The sequence below is a fragment of the Bos taurus genome, chromosome 8, assembly GCF_002263795.3.
Source record: "Bos taurus isolate L1 Dominette 01449 registration number 42190680 breed Hereford chromosome 8, ARS-UCD2.0, whole genome shotgun sequence".
Classification (NCBI taxonomy): Eukaryota; Metazoa; Chordata; class Mammalia; order Artiodactyla; family Bovidae; genus Bos; species Bos taurus.
In genome coordinates, this window is record NC_037335.1 from 109,962,030 (window position 1) to 109,984,618 (window position 22,589).

General features: G+C 49.8%; 1 protein-coding gene across 9 annotated transcripts in view; it reads right to left on the bottom strand.

Moving 5' to 3' along the window:
* The window catches only part of CDK5RAP2 (CDK5 regulatory subunit associated protein 2), a 184,244-nt gene that overhangs the window by 133,229 nt on the left and 28,426 nt on the right, over positions 1 to 22,589 (bottom strand). For all 9 annotated transcript variants that reach the window (XM_059889004.1, XM_059889002.1, XM_059889006.1 and 6 more), the window contains exons 4-7: positions 22,150 to 22,260; positions 18,198 to 18,274; positions 7,805 to 7,928; positions 4,787 to 4,941 (exon numbers count right to left, since the gene is read on the bottom strand). In XM_059889004.1, the coding sequence (XP_059744987.1) occupies positions 4,787 to 4,941; positions 7,805 to 7,928; positions 18,198 to 18,274; positions 22,150 to 22,260 (467 nt within the window). The remainder of the gene's footprint in view (positions 1 to 4,786; positions 4,942 to 7,804; positions 7,929 to 18,197; positions 18,275 to 22,149; positions 22,261 to 22,589) is intronic.

Below are 22,589 nucleotides of genomic sequence, written 5' to 3' on the forward strand. Positions count from 1 at the left end.
CAAGCTATTTAACCTTTGAATCTGCATTCCCACGGCTATAAAGTGGGGACCACTCGCTTCTGTGGAATAAAGATAAGCTATTTAAAATGCTCCATGACCCCAGGCACACAGCAGACCTCGACAAATAGCAGTGGCTATGATTACTTTAAAAAAAAAACATTCAGCAATTAGCATTTTGTTGGCGGACCCTCAGAAGAGTCTTTCTAGCTAAGCCTAGGAAGCACCTCGGTAGGATAAAAGAGCAACGGCTTGGAAGTTTCAGAGCTTCCTGAGCGCCGGAGGTAAAGGGGAGGCATGAGTAAATGCAGCTGAAGCACCTAGCAATGCGGATTGGAGCATCTGAAAATTCACGTCCACCTATACGAGTCCTGTACCGAAATCCTAACCCCAAAGGTGATGGGATTAGGAGGTGGGGCCTTTGGGAAGAGCTGAAGTCGTGATGTTAGAACCCTCCTGAGCGGCAACATGAATGAAGCTGCAGAAAGACCCCGTAGGCCGGGAAGCGAGGGGACACAACGAGAAGCCTGAGACCCCGACGAGGACCCTGGTCCAACCACGCTGGCACCTGGCCCTCGGACTCCCAGCCTCCAGACCTGTAAGAAGTGAGCTTCTATCGTTCGTAAGCTGCCCAGTCTGTGATGTTTTGTTATGGCACCCCGAAAGGACTAAAATAATTGAGCACAGCGGGAACTGGCAGCTTGGGGGCAATGCCCCCCAAAACTTGGAAAGAGGAGTAAGACTGCTCTCTAGGGGTTCCAACCTGAAATTATCACACAGTCAACTGGAGAGGCAAAAAGTCATCAAACTGCACTTAAAACGGACTTGTTGTGCCGCATGTAACTTATACTTCAATAAAACCGACCTGCTTTAGTTGCCTTAAGGTGACTTCCCCGGCGGCTCAGACAGTAAAGCGTCTGCCTGCAATGTGGGGGACCAGGGTTTAATCCCTGGGTTGGGAAGACTCCTGCGGGCAGGAATCCCTCAGAAGAAATGGAGTGGCCATCATGGTCCACAAAAGAGTCGGAAATGCAGTACTTGGATGCAATCTCAAAAACGACAGAATGATCGCTGTTCGTTTCCAAGGCAAACCGTTCAATATCACAGTAATCCAAGTCTATACCCCGACCAATAATGCTGAAGAAGCTGAAGTTGAACGGTTCTATGAAGACCTACAAGACGTTTTAGAGCTAACACCCAAAAAAGATTTCCTTTTCATTATAGGGGACTGGAATGCAGAAGTAGGAAGTCAAGAAACACCTAGAGTAACAGGCAAATTTGGCCTTGGAATATGCAATGAAGCAGGGCAAAGACTAATAGAGTTTTGCCAAGAAAATGCACTGGTCATAGCAAACACCCTCTTCCAACAACACAAGAGAAGACTCTACACATGGACATCACCAGATGGTCAACACCGAAATCAGATTGATTATATTCTTTGCAGCCAAAGATGGAGAAGCTCTATACAGTCAGCAAAAACAAGACTGGGAGCTGACTGTGGCTCAGATCATGAACTCCTTATTGCCAAATTCAGACTGAAATTGAAGAAAGTAGGGAAAACCACTAGACCATTCAGGTATGACCTAAATCAAATCCCTTATGATTATACAGTGGAAGTGAGAAATAGATTTAAGTGACTAGATCTGATAGAGTGCCTGATGAACTATGGATGGAGGTTTGTGACATTGTACAGGAGACAGGGATCAAGACCATCCCCATGGGAAAGAAATGCAAAAAAGCAAAATGGCTGTCTGAGGAGGCCTTACAAATAGCTGTGAAAAGAAGAGAAGCGAAAAGCAAAGGAGAAAAGGAAAGATATAAGCATCTGAATGCAGAGTTCCAAAGAATAGCAAGAAGAGATAAGAAAGCCTTCTTCAGCGATCAATGCAAAGAAATAGAGGAAAACAACAGAACGGGAAAGACTAGAGATCTCTTCAAGAATATCAGAGATACCAAGGGAACATTTCATGCAAAGATGGGCTCGATAAAGGACAGAAATGGTATGGACCTAACAGAAGCAGAAGATATTAAGAAGAGGTGGCAAGAATACACAAAAGAACTGTACAAAAAAGATCTTCACGACCCAGATCATCACGATGCTGTGATCACTCACCTAGAGCCAGCCATCCTAGAATGTGAAGTCAAGTGGGCCTTAGAAAGCATCACTACAAACAAAGCTAGTGGAGGTGATGGAATTCCAGTTGAACTATTTCAAATCCTGGAAGATGATGCTGTGAAAGTGCTGCACTCAAGGAGGAAAAGGGGACGACAGAGGATGAGATGGCTGGATGGCATCACCAACTCGATGGACGTGGGTTTGGGTGAACTCCGGGAGTTGGTGATGGACAGGGAAGCCTGGTGTGCTGCAATTCACGGGGTCGCAAAGAGTCAGACATGACTGAGCAACTGAACTGAACTGAACTGGGAAGATCCCCTGGAGAAGGAAATGGCAACCCAATCCAGTATTCTTGCCTGGAGAAGCCCCTGGACAGAAGAGGCTGGTAGGCTACAGTCCATGGAGTCACCAAGAGTCGGATACGACTTCACCTTCTAGTTACCCTAAAGCAAGTTCTAGACTGGGATGGAAAAGGAGCAGATTGTGGCGAACCCGGAGCCCCCGCCCCGCTAAGAGAGCAGCCTTGGTCCAGCAAGATTCTGGCCCAGCCCTGCTGCTCGGGGCGGAACAGGATGATTATACAGGCAGCTGTAGAAGTCCCAGTAGGGGGTTATGTGCTGTGCTGTGCTTAGTCGCTCAGTCGCGTCCAACTCCACTCGACCCCATGGACTGCAGCCCGCAGGCTCCCCTGTCCATGGGATTCTCCAGGCAAGGATACTAGAGTGGGTCGCCATGTCCTCCTCTAAGGGACCTTCCCAACCCAAGGATCAAACCCAGGTATCCCACATTGCAGGCGAATTCTTTACTGACTGAGCCGCCAGGGAATATAGACAGAGCAAGCCTAGGGAACTTTCGGAGGCCACTGCAGCTGACAACGGCTCAAGGAAGCTACTGCAGCACAGGCCTGCTACCAAAATAAAAGCACGAAATATGCCCCAGGTCATCCAGTGAGAGAAAAAACAAGTCACCACCCTTCTGCTGATTTGAATAATCAGTGCTGACAGTCCTGGTTTGACCTCACAGGGTCAGACACTCTCCTCCCCAAAACAAAGGAGGAGCTAGAGATGTAAGCCTGACCTTTACCGGAAGAATGAGGAAGAAAGCGATCTTTCCCCTCCCCCGCCTCCAACTCTCTTTTGATTATAAAACTGTAGCCCACTTATTCCTCAGGACAGAGCCCTCTTGCCTGACCACCTCCATCTCTCACAAGCATCTTATATTAATAAATCTACTTCTTGCCTATCACTTTGCCTCTCGCTGAACCCCTTCTGAGCTGAGACACAAAGAACCTGAGCCTCAGTAAGTCCAGACACCAGGTGAGTGATTCTAATTGAAAGAGGGTGGGTTCAGATCCCAGACTAGATTTTAGCTGGGTTTGAGTAAAGTCGAGCTCAGAGGTGCGAAGTTTTGCTGCCATGCCTTGCAGGTTTTTAAGAGAAACTAGAAATCTAGACTTTCACATGAAATTAGATTTTTTCTTCCTAATGTTAGCAACAAATTGAAAGTTACCAAAATACTGTGTAGGCCAAATATAAGTGTCTGTGGGCCGTATTTGACCTAGAGACACAGACTAGACGTAAGGTCAGATTGAAGGAAATCAAGCGGCTAGATCACCTACCTTTGAGAAGGGTGGTGAGAGCCCAGGACACAAGCGAGGTCCTCCCAGGGCGGGCTCTGCTCAGTGGCGGCCGGTTACGTGACAGATCTGGACCCACTTCACCAGGGCAGGACCACAGAGCCCTGTTCATCCAGCTCTGTGCTTTGGAACTCACCTCTGACCTCAGCTTAGCTTCCTAGGCAGGCCCACCTCAGGGGAGGGAACACACTGGCTCTAGCCCCAGGAGAGTCCCACCACAGGTAGGGCCGAAGCAGAGCCAGCAGAAATCAGAGCGGCCCCTCCCCCCCGAGACAGCTGCACATGTGTCTCCGGAGTTACTAGCTTGTTCCATCTCGTGAGCAATATGTCTATGCCCTCCAAGACTGTTTTTCCCTTTTTCCTTTGGCTACCAGGAAGCTTATGGCCAAAACCTGGATGCTAAATTTAGTATAAGCAGAACTTTTCAGCATGAATTTCTGTCTACTAACCCTACCTCTGTCCTCAGATCACTACCCTATTCCTTCTCCTTTCATCCTGATTTTATCCCTAGTTTCCTCACTGTGGGGACCAAGGAGAAAAAGAAGGGAACAAGGATAGGAAGGGGGTGACCCCTTCCCTTGTTTTGGATCATGCCGTGCTACGCTAAGACACTGCAGTCATGTCCGGCTCTTTGTGACCCTATCATGCCGTGCTATGCTAAGACACTGCAGTCACGTCCGACTCTTTGTGACCCTATCATGCCGTGCTATGCTAAGACACTGCAGTCATGTCCGGCTCTTTGTGACCCTATCATGCCGTGCTATGCTAAGACACTGCAGTCATGTCCGGCTCTTTGTGACCCTATGGACTGCAGCGCAGCAGGCTCCTCCGTCCATGGGATTCCCCAGGCAAGAATACTGGAGTGGGCTGCCATTTCCTTCTCCAGGGGACCTTCCCAGCCCAGGGATGGAACCCATGTGTCGTGTCTCCTGCCCTGGCAGGTGGGTTCTTTGCCACTAGGGCCAGCTGGGAGGCCCTGTAGTGGACCACGCGGCCAGACAAACGGACATCGGAGCCTCACGGGGGTGCGAGCCCACCTGTCCTTCCCTTCCAGGACCGCAGCCATCTCCAGGTCCCCCTCGCGCATCTTCTTCATCTCTGAAAGCTTGCTTTCCAAGCTTAGTCGCAGAGCCTTCTCTGATTCTGTCCCAGCAAAGGCCTTTTCCATTTCTGCTTGGGCGGCTTTCACATCCTAGAGTTAAATTAAATGCATTTGATGCAATTTTTCAATACAATTGGGAACATTTTGAAAGGAAATTGGATTAAAACATAAATATTTATGACTTTTTCTCCGGCACATTTCCCCTCCCTGAATTGTACTACACATGGGGAGAATCAGTAATAAATACATTCACCAGCCATTCTCCCCCTCTTATATCCTAAAGAGTAACAGGCATTTCCAGTGGAAAAGACTCTACAAGAACCGTATTTGGGGTTTTGAAAAATCGGATCAATATTTACAGCTTCAATGAGTACGAAGAGAAATGTGCTTCTCAACACCTAAACATACATAAATTCCTAAGAGTCACCACCATTCCCATACACATTCATCCCACACCCCACTGCCCCTCACTATTTTTTTTTTAAGATAATGACTACACGACTCGAAAGTACATTTTCTAAACCTCCAAGGTGATTTAGGTGGTGAGAAACTCTGTGTTCTTCCTGAGAGCTCAGAGAAGCCAGAGGGAAACTGTCTAGATGGCGTGGGCAGCATCTGTGTGAGGGGAAAGGTCCTGGTGCTCAGGAAAGTCGCCTGACGGTGGGTCTCAATCTGTGAGCCCTCGGCCAGCAGCCTCTGACTGCGCCACACAGAGGGAAGTCAGATCGAACCGGGCTCAAAACCCAGCTCTCCCACTTACTCGCTGGGTGACCTCGCGTAGCCCCTAACCTGCCTGAGCCCGTCTCCCAACCTGTAAGACAGGGATAGGAACCTCGCTGGCGGTCCAGGGACTAAGACTGAGGGCTCCCAGTGCAGGGGGCCGGGGCTCGATCCCTGGGCAGGGAACCAGAGCCCACACCCACAACTGAAGACACCACGCGCCTCAGCTAGGGCCTGGTGCAGCCAAATAAACAATTAAATAAACAAGAAACAGAAAACGAATGAGCACCATCTCTCCAGAGTTGCTGGAGACTCTGTCACATGCCTGCTGCATCCCAGGAGACTCCACAAATGCTGGCTCCCCTCCCTGCCCCAGCCACAGCATGTCCTCCACCACCGCCTTCCCAAGAGGGCGAGAGCCTGAAGATCTCGATGGCAGCTGGGGAAAACTTACCAATGTCCTGAGACAAAAAACAGCAGAACCTATTATTTGCTGAGTGCCTGCTGATGCCGGGCTTTGAGCAAGGAGCTTCATTTATGTCATCTGTGATCCTCACTCAACTCCAGGAATTACAGCCTGAGAGACAGGCTGGGGCAGCTCAGCCGGAAGCACTGCAGCCAGAGCGCCCGGCACCCACCCGGCACCCGCAGCCCCGGGGTTCGTTCTCAAAGACGGACAGTTACCTCGTACATCTACTGAAGGGATGAACGAAACCCGTGTATGAAAAGGCTAAGAAACCGTTCTTAGGTGCGCGACACGTGGTGTCTCAGACATGGTAAGCCCCATAAATCGCTGGTTCACTGCAGGTTATTACAATCACTGCAGGGCAGGTGCCTTCAGCCTCATTTCACAGACGAGGCAGCTGAGCCTCAAGGGGCACGTGTCTTCTCCACGGTGACAAACCGGTGACTGAGCAGGAATTCAACCCCGCACGCCAGGCACGCTGTTTCCCTAAAACGCGGGGAGCACGAAACCGGGAAACCCAAGACGACTGAGCCAAGAGGTGAAGTTTCCCGAAGTCTCAGAATTACGTTTTAACTTCAGAATTCGTGCTCAAAAGACTCTCCTTTTGCTTTCAGCTCAGCTGCTTACGATCCAGACTAGGTTCCCCGCCCTTCTGAGCCAGTCTCCTCATCTGTATTTTGGACCTACACACCCCCCTGGGGCTGCTGTGAACAGGAAGAACGGAAAAGACCGTTATCAACCGCAAAGCACAGAACAAGCGGATCTGCTGTTTCCATCCAGGTGTCATCGCCCCTCTTACCTGCTCAGAAGAATCAAGGTTACAGGTAGAGAAAGTGAGATGAAACGAAGACTTCAAAGACCAAGAATGAAGGAACTGCTATTATTCCTCAGTACTAGCTTAACATGGAAGAAAACTTTCTAACACCTAGGAGACAATATATTTTGGCCAAGAAGCTTCCTGCCTCCCACCAGTCACAGGCAGCACCTGGCTGAGAGTCGGTGGGAGAAGGGGCCACACGAGCGGCTCCCCAAGAAGAGCGGTCAGGGAGCATGGGCAGGGTGGGGGCCGGAGGCTGTGCTCTGGGGCCGGGGCCGCGCGGCCACGCGAGTCAGGAAGCCCGGCTCCAGGCTGAGCTGTGTTAGGTGGGCCCTCCCCTCGCTGGGCCTCAGCTTCCCCTTCTGCAAAGAGACTGAACTAGATGAGAAGAAGGGTGGTGTGGCAGCCGAAATACAGGCTTTAGAACCAGCAGCTGTAAGTTTAAATGGGCTTCCCTGGTGGCTCAGTGGTCAAGAATCCATCTGCCAATGCAGGAGACACAAGAGAGCCGGGTTTGATTCCTGGGTCGGGAAGATCCCATGGAGTGGGAAAAAATGGCAACCTGCTCCAGTCTTCTTACCTGGGAAATCCCATGGACCGAGGAGCCTGGCAGGCTACAGTCTATGGGGTCACAAAGAGACGGACACCACTTAGAGACTCAACAACAAGAACGTCCAACCGGGGATTAAGGCTGGACTCGTGTTTCTCTCTGTCCCTCCGTGCCCTCATCTGCAGGACACAGACGGTCAAGGGCGGCGTGCAGGGTGCGCAGGTACGGATTCCACACGCACAGCGCCCAGAGCAGGGCTGCAGCCAGGAGGCACTCAGGAGGGCTCTTGCTTCTGCTGACACCCTGACAGGTTACAGAGAAGAGGAAAAGGAACAAGATTCTGCCCCCTCTGTTATGAACCCACTGTGACGAACAGTCTCCTCAGGGCTCGCAGACTCGCCTCTTCTAAGAGGTGTATCCTCTTGGTCAGGACATCTTCGACCTGGCGGACCTTCTTCTGAGCATCTTCCTTCACCCGCTGAACTTCAGAGCCGCCCCCTCCAGCGAGGCTCTCAACTGCTTTGCTGTGAAAAGAAGCAGAGGCGTGAAATGCACAAGAGTGACAGTCACATGGTGACTCCAGGGGCTCCAAAGAGACAAAGCATATCTGCTGGTCCCTTCTCCCACAGACCTGTGCTGCGCTTTTTTTTTTTTAATATTTGTAATTCACAAGCAGAAATAATGTAATATATAAATGTATTAAATCAATCATGCAGTACACCTTCAACCTACACAATGTTATATGCCAAGTATATTTCAATTAAAACACGCAGATGTGATATCTGTGTATGTGTTTATATGTGGTTTGTATACTATCCAGTGATTTCCTTAGGGTCAATTCCTAAACACGGAATTACTAAGTTAAAGGATAAGCACATTTTCAAGACATCTGACAGCTACTGCCAAATTCCCCACCACAAAGCTTCCGATAAAGCACACCTCCGCCACTGGCAGGAAAGGTGGAGAGCAGGTGTGACGAACCAGCGTGCAAGGAGCAGGGTGCAGGGGACTCCCGCGGCCGCCCAGTGGTTAAGACACTGCACGGCCACTGCAGGGGGCACAGACTCAAACCCTGGTCAGGGACCGAACGTGCCGCCTGGTGCAGCCACAGAGAAAAGAAAGAAAAGGGGTCAGGAAGCAAAGAAAACAAACCTGAGGGCAAAGGTCGGCCACTGGAGGGAAAGCGTCTCAAACCCAGCAGACCGTTCTGTAAGCACCAGCGGCGACTGCGGGCCCAAGGGGAGGGGGTCACCCGCTCCTCGCGCCCCCCACCCCCAACACAAAACCCAGAGCTCATGCCGCTGGGCATCACGGGGTGCCCGCTCCACCTGACCAGCGGTGGTGGGGCTGGCGCTCCAGGACCGGACACGGGGCCACCACCACTGATGGCCTTTCCTTTTGGTTCTCAAAAGAGAAAAACAGGGTCAGATGTGAATTTCTGAGACACAGACTCAGAGCAGTTCTCATCAGATTTCCAAAGTGGCTGCGGATTTCCGGAAGGCAGAATAATAAAGGAACGGCTCCACCTAAAGCTCGTTTTTCAGAAAAACGGCAAAAGGATAAATCTATTCATCGCCAGCTTCCCGTGCCCTACTTAAGGGTATATAACATTTTTCCAACCAGGAGCCACGTGAGCAGACACTCTCATGCACAGGCCACGTGCGTTTCTGACTGAGAACAATGGAGAGTCAAGAGGGCCATGCTTGCCATCCACATCTCAGACACGAGTCTCTGCAAATACAGACTCCATTCCTATCTTGTTCCCTGGTACCAACAGGCCTTCGGAAGCCTCCCACCCCGTATCATGATATTATTTTAATGGAATTCAATGTGAACGACTGCAAAGAGCGAGCAGGGGGTCTGGGGCTGAACAGACCTGCTTCCAAATTTTGACTCTATTATGTCCTCAGTGTGACTCTGGCTAAACTACCTCTTACACCTCGGTTTCCTCATTTGACAAATGAGATGATTACCTCTTAGAACTAACATGCTAACACGCGTGTCGCTCCTCTGATCTGAGTGCTGCCTGCTAGCCCGTGTCCCTGAGGACAGCGGTGCTGGCCCCTGCTGAGCGGCGCTGAGCAGCCTCGCTGCCCACCTCGGCGGGTGTCTGAGCTAAGAACAGATCCTCGCGGGCTGGGACTAAGGCCACCATGGCCACCTGCCTAATGCCATGAGATGTCCTCAGGTCCCGCCCAATCCCCTCCACCATTTCCTGATCAGGACTGTCTGGGATTCACTCCTCAAGAGGCATTATACACGGCTGAAAGATTTCTGTTTTAAAAGCTTTCCCCTCCTGAGCCTTGAACACAGGATTTTTCCAGTCCCAAACTTCCACTGACTACCACAAATGTTTTACCCCTTCGGTTTTACAGGAACTTCTGTAGAAAACCACTGGCTCCACCACCCTCCCCTCCACCCCGCGCCACCTCCCCCCACAGCCAGCAAGTGCAAATACCAGCCAGGATCAAATGTCTGTGTTTTGCAGTCTGCATCATACACATGGTCAAGAGGCTGACTACAATTTTTAACAAGTACTGGCATTATTCAATTCGGGTGCATTTTAGTTATGCCACTAAAATGTATTCCCAATAATAAATGTTCCAACTTTTCATTTATCATCTTTGTATTTTACAGTTACTGTAGCAATAAAATTTATACTCAGCAGTATGGTGCAATTTTCCCCTACTAATGGAATTATTATTTTTGTTTGTGTTTTAAAGCCACAGAGATAAAATTTACTCTTGACAATATGTCTGCTTTTGCTCTTAATGCTCCCTTATTGTAACTGAGAAATATAATAATAGAAAGCCAGAAAACATATATGTTTACTGCACGGCAAAGTGGAGCGAGCTCCAGAGGAAATCAGCCCCAGTTCTGCTGCCAGAAGAACTGGGCAAGTCCTCCCATCCGCTGAGCCTCAGTTTTCTCTTCACTCAAATGGGAATACTGGCTGCCTCAAATAGCTGTTATAAAATCAGATGCAATAAAGCATGTCAAGTGCTAGGCCCAGGATCTGGGCCACAGTAGGACCTCAATAAACGTTAGTTCTTGGAAGGTAGAAGGGAAGCTCAAGAGGGAGGGGTTACATGTAAACTTACAGCTGATTCACACTGCTGTACAGCAGAAACCAAAACCACTGCAAAGCAATTATCTTCCAATTAAAAATACACGTTTTTAAAAAATGTTAGTTCTCTCCTTTCTTTATAGAAACTTCTCTTTACAGAATCTGGCGCAAGAGATGAGACAGACACCAAGACCCAAGGAGAGAAAGGGTTTAGAGAAGCGGCTCTAACCCAGCTTTCCACCCAATACAAGAAAGAACTTTTCTGGGAACACCACCCTCGCTATCCTTTTTAATCCTCAACATTTCCTCTTGATTCTTTCTATCCTAGTTGTGGTCTTTAGGAAAAGCAAGGCCTTTTCCTGTAACAGATGCTGGGCAGTTCAGGGCCAGGGCAGGTACCTTCAGCAGGTGCTCAATGGACGCAGCACAGAGCCACGGCGGGGCTGCGACCGGCGCGCCAAGCGCAGGCGGCGGCGACCGGCGCGCCAAGCGCAGGCGGCGGCGACCGGCGCGCCAAGCGCAGGCGGCGGCGACCGGCGCGCCAAGCGCAGGCGGCGGCGACCGGCGCGCCAAGCGCAGGCGGCGGCGACCGGCGCGCCAAGCGCGGCCGAGAGGAGCTACCCCACGTCCGAGGTCAGGGGCAGAAGCCGGGAGGACCCCATGCCTGAAGGGTGGCGGCCAAGAGGAGTTACCCCACGTCCGAGGTCAGGGGCAGCAGCCGAGACTGCCAGACTGCCACGGCGCAGGAACGGCCGAGAAGAGCTGCCCCGCGTCGGAGGTCAGGGGCGGCGACGAGAGGAGTTACCCGCGTCCGAGGCCAGGGGCGGGGCCCAGAGGAGCAACCCCACGTTCAAGGCGCCTGCGCGTGTGCAGGAGGGCCTAGAGGAGCTATCCCACGTTGAAGGTCAGGAAGGGCGGCGGTGAGGAGATACCCCTCGTCCAAGGTAAGGAGCAATGGCTGCGCTTTGCTGGAGCAGCCGTGAAGAGATACCCCACGCCCAAGGTAAGAAAAACCCAAGTGGACGGTAGGTGTTGCAAGAGGGCATCCGAGGGCAGACACACTGAAACCATACTCACAGAAAACTAGTCAATTTAATCACACTAAGACCACAGCCTTGTCTAACTCAATGAAACTAAGCCATGCCTGTGGGGCAACCCAAGATGGGCATGTCATGGCGGAGAGATCGGATAGAATGTGGTCCACTGGAGAAGGGAATGGCAAACTACTTCGGTATTCTTGCCTTGAGAACCCCATGAACAGTATGAAAAGGCAAAATGACAGGATACTGAAAGAGGAACTCCCCAGGTCAGTAGGTGCCCAATATGCTACTGGAGATCAGTGGAGAAATAACTCCAGAAAGAATGAAGGGATGGAGCCAAAGCAAAAACAATACCCAGCTGTGGATGTGACTGGTGATAGAAGCAAGGTCCGATGCTGTAAAGAGCAATATTGCATAGGAACCTGGAATGTCAGGTCCATGAATCAAGGCAAATTGGAAGTGGTCAAACAGGAGATGGCAAGAGTGAATGTCAACATTCTAGGAATCAGCAAACTGAAATGGTCTGGAATGGGTGAATTTAACTCAGATGACCATTATATCTACTACTGCGGGCAGGAATCCCTCAGAAGAAATGGAGTGGCCATCATGGTTAACAAAAGAGTCCAAAATGCAGTACTTGGATGCAGTCTCAAAAACAACAGAATGATCTCTGTTCGTTTCCAAGGCAAACCGTTCAATATCACAGTAATCCAAGTCTATGCCCCAACCAGTAACCCTGAAGAAGCTGAGGTTGAATGGTTCTATGAAGACCTACAAGACCTTTTAGAACTAACACCCAAAAAAGATGTCCTTTTCATTATAGGGGACTGGAATGCAAAAGTAGGAAGTCAAGAAACACCTGGAGTAACAGGCAAATTTGGCCTTGGAATATGCAATGAAGCAGGGCAAAGACTAATAGAGTTTTGCCAAGAAAATGCACTGGTCATAACAAACACCCTCTTCCAACAACATAAGAGAAGACTCTACACATGGACATCACCAGATGGTCAACACCGAAATCAGATTGATTATATTCCTTGCAACCAAAGATGGAGAAGCTCTATACAGTCAGCAAAAACAAGACCAGGAGCTGACTGTGGCTCAGACCATGAACTCCTTATTGCCAAATTCAGACTGAAATTGAAGAAAGTAGGGAAAACCACTAGACCATTCAGGTATGACCTAAATCAAATCCCTTATGATTATACAGTGGAAGTGAGAAATAGATTTAAGAGCCTAGATCTGATAGATAGAGTGCCTGATGAACTATGGAATGAGGTTTGTGACACTGTACAGGAGACAGGGATCAAGACCATTCCCATGGAAAAGAAATGCAAAAAAGCATAATGGCTGTCTGGGGAGGCCTTACAAATAGCTGTGAAAAGAAGAGAAGTGAAAAGCGAAGGAGAAAAGGAAAGATATAAACATCTGAAGGCAGAGTTCCAAAGAATAGCAAGAAGAGATAAGAAAGCCTTCTTCAGCGATCAGTGCAAAGAAATAGAGGAAAACAACAGAACGGGAAAGACTAGAGATCTCTTCAAGAAAATCAGAGACACCAAAGGAACATTTCATGCAAAGATGGGCTCGATAAAGGACAGAAATGGTATGGACCTAACAGAAGCAGAAGATATTAAGAAGAGGTGGCAAGAATACACAGAAGAACTGTACAAAAAAGATCTTCACGACCCAGATCATCACGATGGTGTGATCACTCACCTAGAGCCAGACATCCTGGAATGTGAAGTCAAGTGGGCCTTAGAAAGCATCACTACGAACAAAGCTAGTGGAGGTGATGGAATTCCAGTTGAGCTATTTCAAATCCTGGGAAGATGATGCTGTGAAAGTGCTGCACTCAATACGCCAGCAAATTTGGAAAACTCAGCAGTGGCCACAGGACTGGAAAAGGTCAGTTTTCATTCCAATCCCAAAGAAAGGCAATGCCACAGAATGCTCAAACTACCGCACAGTTGCACTCATCTCACACGCTAGTAACGTAATGCTCAAAATTCTCCAAGCCAGGCTTCAGCAATATGTGAACCGTGAACTTCCTGATGTTCAAGCTGGTTTTAGAAAAGGAAGAGGAACCAGAGATCAAATTGCCAACATCTGCTGGATCATGGAAAAAGCAAGAGAGTTCCAGAAAAACATCTATTTCAAAATCTGCTTTATTGACTATGCCAAAGCCTTTGACTGTGTGGATCACAATAAACTGTGGAAAATTCTTCAAGAAATGGGAATACCAGACCACCTGATCTGCCTCTTGAGAAATCTGTATGCAGGTCAGGAAGCAACAGTTAGAACTGGACATGGAACAACAGACTGTTTCCAAATAGGAAAAGGAGTTCGTCAAGGCTGTATATTGTCACCGTGTTTATTTAACTTATATGCAGAGTACATCATGAGAAATGCTGGACTGGAAGAAACACAAGCTGGAATCAAGATTGCTGGGAGAAATATCAATAACCTCAGATATGCAGATGACACCACCCTTATGGCAGAAAGTGAAGAGGAACTCAAAAGCCTCTTGATGAAAGTGAAAGTGGAGAGTGCAAAAGTTGGCTTAAAGCTCAACATTCAGAAAACAAAGATCATGGCATCCGGTCCCATCACTTCATGGGAAACAGATGGGGAAACAGTGGAAACAGTGTCAGACTTTATTTTTCTGGGCTCCAAAATCACTGCAGATGGTGACTGCAGCCACGAAATTAAAAGACGCTTACTCCTTGGAAGGAAAGTTATGACCAACCTAGATAGCATATTCAAAAGCAGAGACATTACTTTGCCAACAAAGGTTCGTCTAGTCAAGGCTATGGTTTTTCCTGCGGTCATGTATGGATGTGAGAGTTGGACTGTGAAGAAGGCTGAGCGCTGAAGAATTGATGCTTTTGAACTGTGGTGTTGGAGAAGACTCTTGAGAGTCCCTTGAACAGCAAGGAGATCCAACCAGTCCATTCTGAAGGAGATCAGCCCTGGGATTTCTTTGGAAGGAATGATGCTAAAGCTGAAACTCCAGTACTTTGGCCACCTCATGCGAAGAGTTGACTCACTGGAAAAGACTCTGATGCTGGGAGGATTGGGGGCAGGAGGAGAAGGGGACGACAGAGGATGAGATGGCTGGATGGCATCACTGACTCGATGGACATGAGTCTGAGTGAACTCCGGGAGTTGGTGACGGACAGGGAGGCCTGGCGTGCTGCGATTCATGGGGTCGCAAAGAGTCGGACACGACTGAGCGACTGATCTGATCTGATCCACACAAAGGCCCCAGGAAGCAAGAACAGCGGAGAAGCCAAGACTCAGAAGCCAAAGACCCGGCCGCTGGCCAGGGCCCCTGCCCTTTCCACGGGCCCCGCCTCCACTCAGGTAGGGGAGCAGACTCGGGGCCTCACCAGGTGTACAGTCATGCTGGAGAAGCGAGAATCACACGCAGGAAAATCAAGTACCCAAAACCTAGCGCTGGGCTACAAGTCAGGGACTCCAGTCCTAATTCCAGCTCTGGTCTTTCTAAGCGGTTTTGCTGCACTCTTTCCCTTCTCCAGACCTGAATTCCCCTCCTTGATGAAAAGGAGGTTTCTGAGAAAGCTGCCTAGCTCCCAGGATAATGATGGAAGGTGAATAAGCCTGAAAGCATCTTATCAATGGTGAAGTGTGATGTGCATATGGGATCATCACGGTCGCCAGAGGAGTTTCCGGAGGGGCTGAGGTGGGGCCCGCAAGCAGCCACAGGACTCAGCCTGGGCCTCTACGGCGGGGAGGCAGCAGGACAGTCACCAGGGCCGGCAGCAAATGGGGAAGCAGAGAGTCCTGCCAGGGCAAAGCCAGAGCCGCAGGGGCAGGGCATGCTTAGTATCTGCGTGCCATTTGGGACGAGGCGCTGGTGGAGAGCAGGCTGGAGCAGTGGAGTCACTGTGAATATTCTTACGTAGAAACTCTGCCCTGGGAGGCTTCCTTGACATCACCCTGCCTACCCCTTACCCAGCCCTGTGGACTGTGCTTCCCAAATGTCCACCCAATCCCCGCCAACAGCTCATCACGAGTCTCTCAGCTCAACTACTGAACTCGCTTCCCTGCTTCCACCCCGGCTCCCCCCAGAGAACATTCCCTACTCGGCCTCCAGAGTGACCTTTTTAAAAACAAAAACAAAGCCCTGATTGTATCAGTGGCTTAAAACTCATGACTGTTTTCATGGGATCTCAGGATAAAAGACCAAAATCTCTAGCGTGGCCTCAAGACCCTGCAAGACGAGCCTGAGCCCCGAGGCACGCTGGATCACCTGAGACGTGCACACCCCCGTCTCCTCCAAGACTCTCCCCTCTTCCCCTTAAGGCCTACTTGCCCCCAGGATCATCGCAAACGCCGCCTCCCCGGCCGCAGACCTCGTTACGCACCTACGGCCGCTGCGCTTGCTCTCACGGCGCCCTTTCTTCTCCGAGCTCTTTTCGCAATTTGTATTTACAGATCTATATTTCCAAGTACTTGATCCCCACCACTGCTGCCAGAATGTAAGCCCCACCTGTCTGTCTGGACCGCCGCTCTAGTCTCAGGAACCCAGGCCAGTACGGCACGTAACAACTGCTTGAGAAATATTTTCTGAATAAATTAATTAAGCTGATCAGATCAAGAAAGGGCCCCAAACTCCAGTCTAGGCACTTGGGGGATCGATGCATACAAACGTGGGCACAGCCATGGAACGCTCAGCCCGGTGTGCTGGTATCGAGGCGTGCGCGTAGCCTTTGTGAGTCTGGGTCTCCATGTACACACGCCTGGCTAGAAACAAGTCCTGGCCAAGATCCACAGCAGGCAGGGCGCTGAGCATGCAACAGACCGAATTCTACTACTGGTTTCCCGGCTTGGTAAAGTCGATTTGACTCCCTGCCCAGAGAACGACGTTGCTCCCAAACAATGACAAAAGCAACCAACGAAAACAACACATTAGGGAGCCCCTGGCAGCCCAGTGCTTTGGGCTCGGTGCTTTCAGTGCCGTGGGCCCGGGTTCCATGAGAAACCAAGATCCTGCGGGCCACACGGCAGAGAAAAGGCAGAAACACCACCACCAACGGGTTAGTGTGGTTCACTCATTCATCCATCACTCACCCACTGAGAAGACAGCACGTGTGCAAGGTCAGCGCAGCCCGAGAAGCCTGGACCGGGGCCGTCTAGCCTCCCCCGAGCCCACAGCCGTCCACGCTGGCTGCCGGCTGGGCCACGGCAACAGGGACCGTGGAGCCTGGCCCAGCTCAGCGCAGCTGCAGGCGTGTTTCAGCCGCTCGTCATGTCCAACTCCGTGACCCGTGGACAGCAGGACCCTCTGTCCATGGGATTTCCCAGACAAGAATGCTGGAGTGGGTTGCCATTTCCTTTTCCAGAGGATCTTCCCAACGTGGGGATCGAAACCTGCATCTCCCGCCTTGCAGGCAGATTCTTCACCACGGAGCCACTGGGGAAGCCCTCGCAGTGCAGCTGTGCCCCAGGCCGCCGTGGAGCTCCGCCGCCAGGACCGCCAAAGCGTGACCACACGAACTTCCAGCCGGGCCCTCGGTGGGTCAGCTCCAGGAAGTCTTCAGCATCTCTCAAGTGAAACTCAGCACACTCTCGTGTCGCCCCCGTACTCATAAATGCGCTCTGGCACTGCGCCCCCATCAGACCCGTTTACACGCTCACCACTGCCCGGGCGCTCTGAGTAAGGGGAAGTCTCTTTTCAAATCCGCAGCACATTTACCTAAGAAATGCTTATGCATGAATGAATAACCAGTTGAGACACAGACTCTTCTCTGAACTGTGACTGCTGGTCAATAAATATTTAAATTAATTAACTGATTAAAATAATAGTTTTCTATTTGTTTAATGCAATAGAGCCCTTCCTTTATGAAATACTACAAGGGAACCTAGTACAGAAAACACACACAGAAACTAGTGACTCTGGCTGAAGCCCCCACTCCGCCCCCGAGCCTCGCCCACCCCGGGGGTCAAGCCCCACACTCCGCCCCTGAGCCTCGCCCACCCCGGGGGTTCCCTCTAAGACTCCAAGGCCCTCGGCCTTTCACAGCGATGAAGACGAACGAGCTGCGGAGATAACTGACAATATAGCTGGATCGCACAGACACGTCCCTAAGGAGAGAGGCCAGACACAAAAGCGCGAGAGCAGCAGAGAGCAGCAGACGACTCCTGTTCTCTAAGTTCAAAAACAGGCAGGACTGAGCGATGCGGGTGCTAACGGCGAGCGCAGAGGTGGTCTGTGTGAAGGAGTGTAAGTTCCGGGAGCACAAAGGCAACCCCAGGGGCCTGACGACCTTCCAGTCACTCCACGAACAGCATCACGCTGCACACTTACCATCGGCGCATTTTCTTATGTCACATTTTTGTAACATACTTATAGGAAATGGTGAGATAGATGAGATACTTAGAGAGCATTGCCGACTCGATGGACATGAGTTTGAGCAAACTCTGGGAGATGGTGAAGGACAGGGAAGCCTGCTGTGCTGCAGTCCATGGAGTTGCAAAGAGTTGGACAGGACTTGGCAGACTGAACAACAACATTACATTTTAAAAGTTTGTTGAAAAATAAATAAAAATGAAAACCTCCTCAGGGTACTGAGAGCAACTGGCTTAGAAACACAAGGCTCTCTCCTCCCAGCACGACCAGCCACCGCCACCACCAAGCCCGGGTGATGAGGACAGGTACTCACGAGGCTTTGATGAGCAGCCGCTCTCTCTCCTGCAGCTCCCGCTTCAGGCTCTCTACTTCCACCTTGAGCTCGATGTTCTTTGGGACAAGATCAGGAGAGAAAAGAAACGTGTAAAACACAGGCCATCCAAATGCCTTCAGTGGGGAACCCACCTTCAGTGTGAACTGGCTCCGATGCTCTTAACAGATACGATGCTCTTAATGGGCAGATGTTAGATTCAAACCCTCATTAGCCTCGGGGCACAGGGAAAAGGGGGTTATTAAACACTGGTGGGCTCCGAAGAAAGCCCTGGATTTCTCAAGGCTTGGAACAATTATGTAAATTTTCCAAGCACCTAATAGCCAGAGCACTCAAGCATCGAGGCATACATGCCATACAAGTGAGGCTGGTTTAAAAATTGTTTGCCCTCCGCCAAGCACATTTACAAGCAATTCTGCAGTTTGTTTTTCCCATTCCGAGGCAATTACTTCTGGTTGTTTACAATCATGCATGTGGTGGTTGGAGCAGTGGGAATGTGCTGCAGCTTCAAAAAAACATGCAGATGGGAAGCCACATCACTGCCTGTCTCATTTCAGTGTGAGATTTCGGGGTACCCCCTTCCCAAAGAGCCGCGACTGCATGGGGCCCACTGCCTGGAGGGGGCGCCACAGGGCTCTCCCGCCAGCTTCCTCTTAACTGACCTAAATGAAGGGAGGCACACAGGGCCTTGGGCTTGCAACTCCTGTGACAACCCAAAGGCAGGGTCTTTGGCACATGGATCACAGCATGAGGCTGTGGGGCAGGGATAGGCTTTGAGAACCAGTTCACTGATGTCCTCAGACAGATTAGATGAATTCACCCAGCACAGAGGCGGGTCCAAGTGTGTGGTCTGCAGAGGGCTGCTGCAAATCCCAGATTTCCCTAATCCTGTGCCTGTTTTATTCCAATAATGTACACCAACTGACAGTCTATTCCCTAGTACATGTGTATCATTGTAAATAAAAATAACATTTCCAGTACGATCTACAATCTTAGAGGACATGCCTCCCTCCTTTCAGCGAAACGGCCCCAAAGGGAAGAGCACCCCTGACTGAGAAGTCTGCCAGGATGGGAAGGCCACGGCCTTGGGACTCGACAACTGTTCAGTCGCTCGGTCGTGTCTCACATTCTGCAACCCCGTGAACTGCAGCACGCCAGGCCTCCCTGTCCTTTACTATGCCCCAGAGTTTGCTCAAACTCATGTCCATTGAATCAACGATGCCAGACCTGGCTTCAAATTCTGTCTCCACTCTTTACTGGGCAGAAACCGTGCTGAGTCAGCGGACGCTCGTCCACTCGTTCCTTCACGTGACAGATACACACCAACCCCTGTGACAGACCGAGCACCGGCTAAGCGTCGAGGCCGCCGGGGTCGGCAAGGCAGACAGCCCCGCCTTCCTGCTCATATCCAACACGAAGGCAGCAGAGGGAGCCTGTAACTGACCTCAGAAACATAAGCCCAAGGGACTTCCCTGATGGTCCAGTGGCTAAGAGTCCTCACTCCCATCGCAGGGGCCCAGGTTCGATCCCTAGTCAGGGAACTCGAGCCTGCAAGCTACAATCCAAGAACCTGGATGCTGCAACTACACAGAGCCCACGTGCAACAACAAAGGCCCATGTGCCACGAGACACGGACAAATAAATAAACATTAAAAGAAAAAAAGAGCTCTCATCACAATGCGGGGGTGGGGGAAATCTTAGAAAAGAAAAGGAAGAAACAGTCCCTACGGCCCTCTCAGATCCCTCAGGGGGTCACACGGCAAACACGAGGCCCAGCTGCCCTGCTGGATTCGAGGGCTGGATGAGCTAACAAACGAGCCGCGGCAGGAGACAGGGCTCAGGCGACGCTGTTTTCCTCACCACCAAACAACGGAGACTAAGGAAGCCATGTCTGCAGAACTTTTCCTAGAAAAAACTGACCTCTGCATAAAGCACACTGGGTGTCAGCGCACAACGTCTTCAACTGTGGTTTTGGGAAAACTGTAGAAACCCCTTCAAAGAGAAGAGTCCTCTTCCAGCTCTCCAAAGGGCAGAGAGCTTCTACATAACAGCTGACATCATATGTTCTAAGTGGTCTGCTTTCTGATGAACCAACTGGCAGCCCCAGACCAGCGAATTTACAAGACTACACAGCTAACATGTCCGTGAGATTATTCTTTGCGAGCCTGATATTTCAAGCTATAAACTTATATACATGGTGATCAAACTTTCTAAACCGAAAATCAAGACACCATTTAAGTATCAAATGGAATATCATTATAAAAAAGAATGAAGAAGCTCTTAAACCACTATTAAGGAAACATATGCAAGATATTGTTAACATCAAAGCAGAACATGCTCACGTTTATGTGAAAAGGGTGCTGATTCATAATATACATACACGCAATGGCTGCTTGCATACACATAAAACTTCTCTGCCTGAAGAATTAATCATATTGGTTAGATCTAGGGAACCAGGGGACAAGGATGGAAGAAAGTCTTTCCAGCATATACCTTCTACACTTTTTGATTCTGAACCATATACATCTATCCAAAATATTAAAATTTAAATAAAAGTACAATCAAATCAAGCCATCTAGCCAAGCAATGGAAAAAGAAGAGCTGAAACCACATGGCACAGTGAGGCAGGCAGACCCAGGTTCAAAGCCCACCTCACGGCACAGCTACACGACATCAAGCGCACTACTGATCTTTCCTGAGCTTCAGTTTCCTCTCCTGCTAGATAAGGATCATTTCCACGGGACAAGACTGTCGTGAGAATGAAAAGAAGATGATGAAGGTACAAACACCCAGGACAGGTGCCTGACCAAGAGGAGGCAGTTACCTTCTTTGAGATTTCCTAACACCCATATTTGTCCTGAGGTACATGACAATCATACATAAGTAGGAAATATTTTAGGTGACAGGCTTTTCTTTAAAATTTTGATTGCATCACCACTTCTTTCCCAAAAATCCTCATTGTCTTTCTCTCCCACAATAAAGGAAAAAAACAATTGGGTCTTGAGGGACAAGGGAGCTTTTTAATTCTTGAGAAGGCTCAGAAGTACAATACAATCAATCTTCAAGACAAGTCCATTTAAGTCCACCCACTAAAACTCAAGGAGGGTTTGTTTTCCTCCTTCAAAAGTTTCCACTGGTGCAAACTTCAGAAGAGGGAAAAAAATGGAATAAGTCTCAGGCCAAGGGCTAACTCCTAGAGAAAGTCAAGAAAGGGGCACTAAAATATTGTTTGTACTCCTGCCTTTTCAAGAGAGCCAAGTTCTTTTTTCAACTCCCAGAACCACAGTTTGTTTTCAGGCAGAGGCCTCTGGGTCAAGACTTGAGATAGGAATAGACTTTTTTCCTGACAGTTATAAGCAAGCACGCGAGGAATACAGAAGAGTCGTTATCACAGAAAAAAATGACAACCGTAACTCTGGGCTGCCGACAGAAGCTGCAACAAGACAGTGACGATCACTGGCGAGGGCTGACTGTGTGCTGAGGCTTTCCATCTACCAACTCATTTTAATCCACACAAATAACCCCAGGACAGAGGGGTTATCACTTAACTCTGGAAGCAAGCCCAGACAGCTGAAGGGACTTACTTGCCTACAGTTACACAAGCTAGTGAGTAACAACAGGATTCAATTCCAAAGACATGCCACCATTTCACTCTTTGTCTCATTTATAAATAATGAGAAAACGGCAATTGAGATATGCTAAGTCAGAATTCCATTTTAAGAAGAGAGAAAGACTCCCTTAAAATTAATCTTGTATCGCTTTGCTTAGTATTAAGGTCATTCTATTATCTTTACGCTCCCTGTAATCAATCCAATAAAAGGAAAGCAGTGCTATCTATTCGTGCCAAGTCTGAGAACAAACATTAATCGAACTGCTGCTTCAAATGGCCACGAGGAAAGACGCCAGGCGCGGCAGCGCCGAGCGGGGCACTCACGGTTTTGCAGGCACGCTCCGTGCGGCCGCCACGCTCCCGCTGCAGGCTTTCCTCGAGGAAATAGATGCGGAGCTTTAGGTTAAAGTTTTCTTTCTTCAGTTCAGTGATTTGCTAGAAAATAAGCACAGATGGGTTATTGAAAATAAGGTCTGAGGGACGAGACTTGCCTGACGCCCATAGCTTCCAGGGCTACAGAGGGAGTAAGAGCTCAGCTTTGCGGCTGCTGCTGCTGCTAAGTCACTTCAGTCGTGTCCAACTCTGTGCGACCCCATAGGCAGAAGCCCACCAGGCTCCCCAGTCCTTGGGATTCTCCAGGCAAGAACACTGGAGTGGGTTGCCATTTCCTTCTCCAATGCATGAAAGGGAAAAGTGAAAGTGAAGTCGCTCAGTCGTGTCTGACTCTTAGCGACCCCGTGGACTACAGCCTCCCAGGCTCCTCC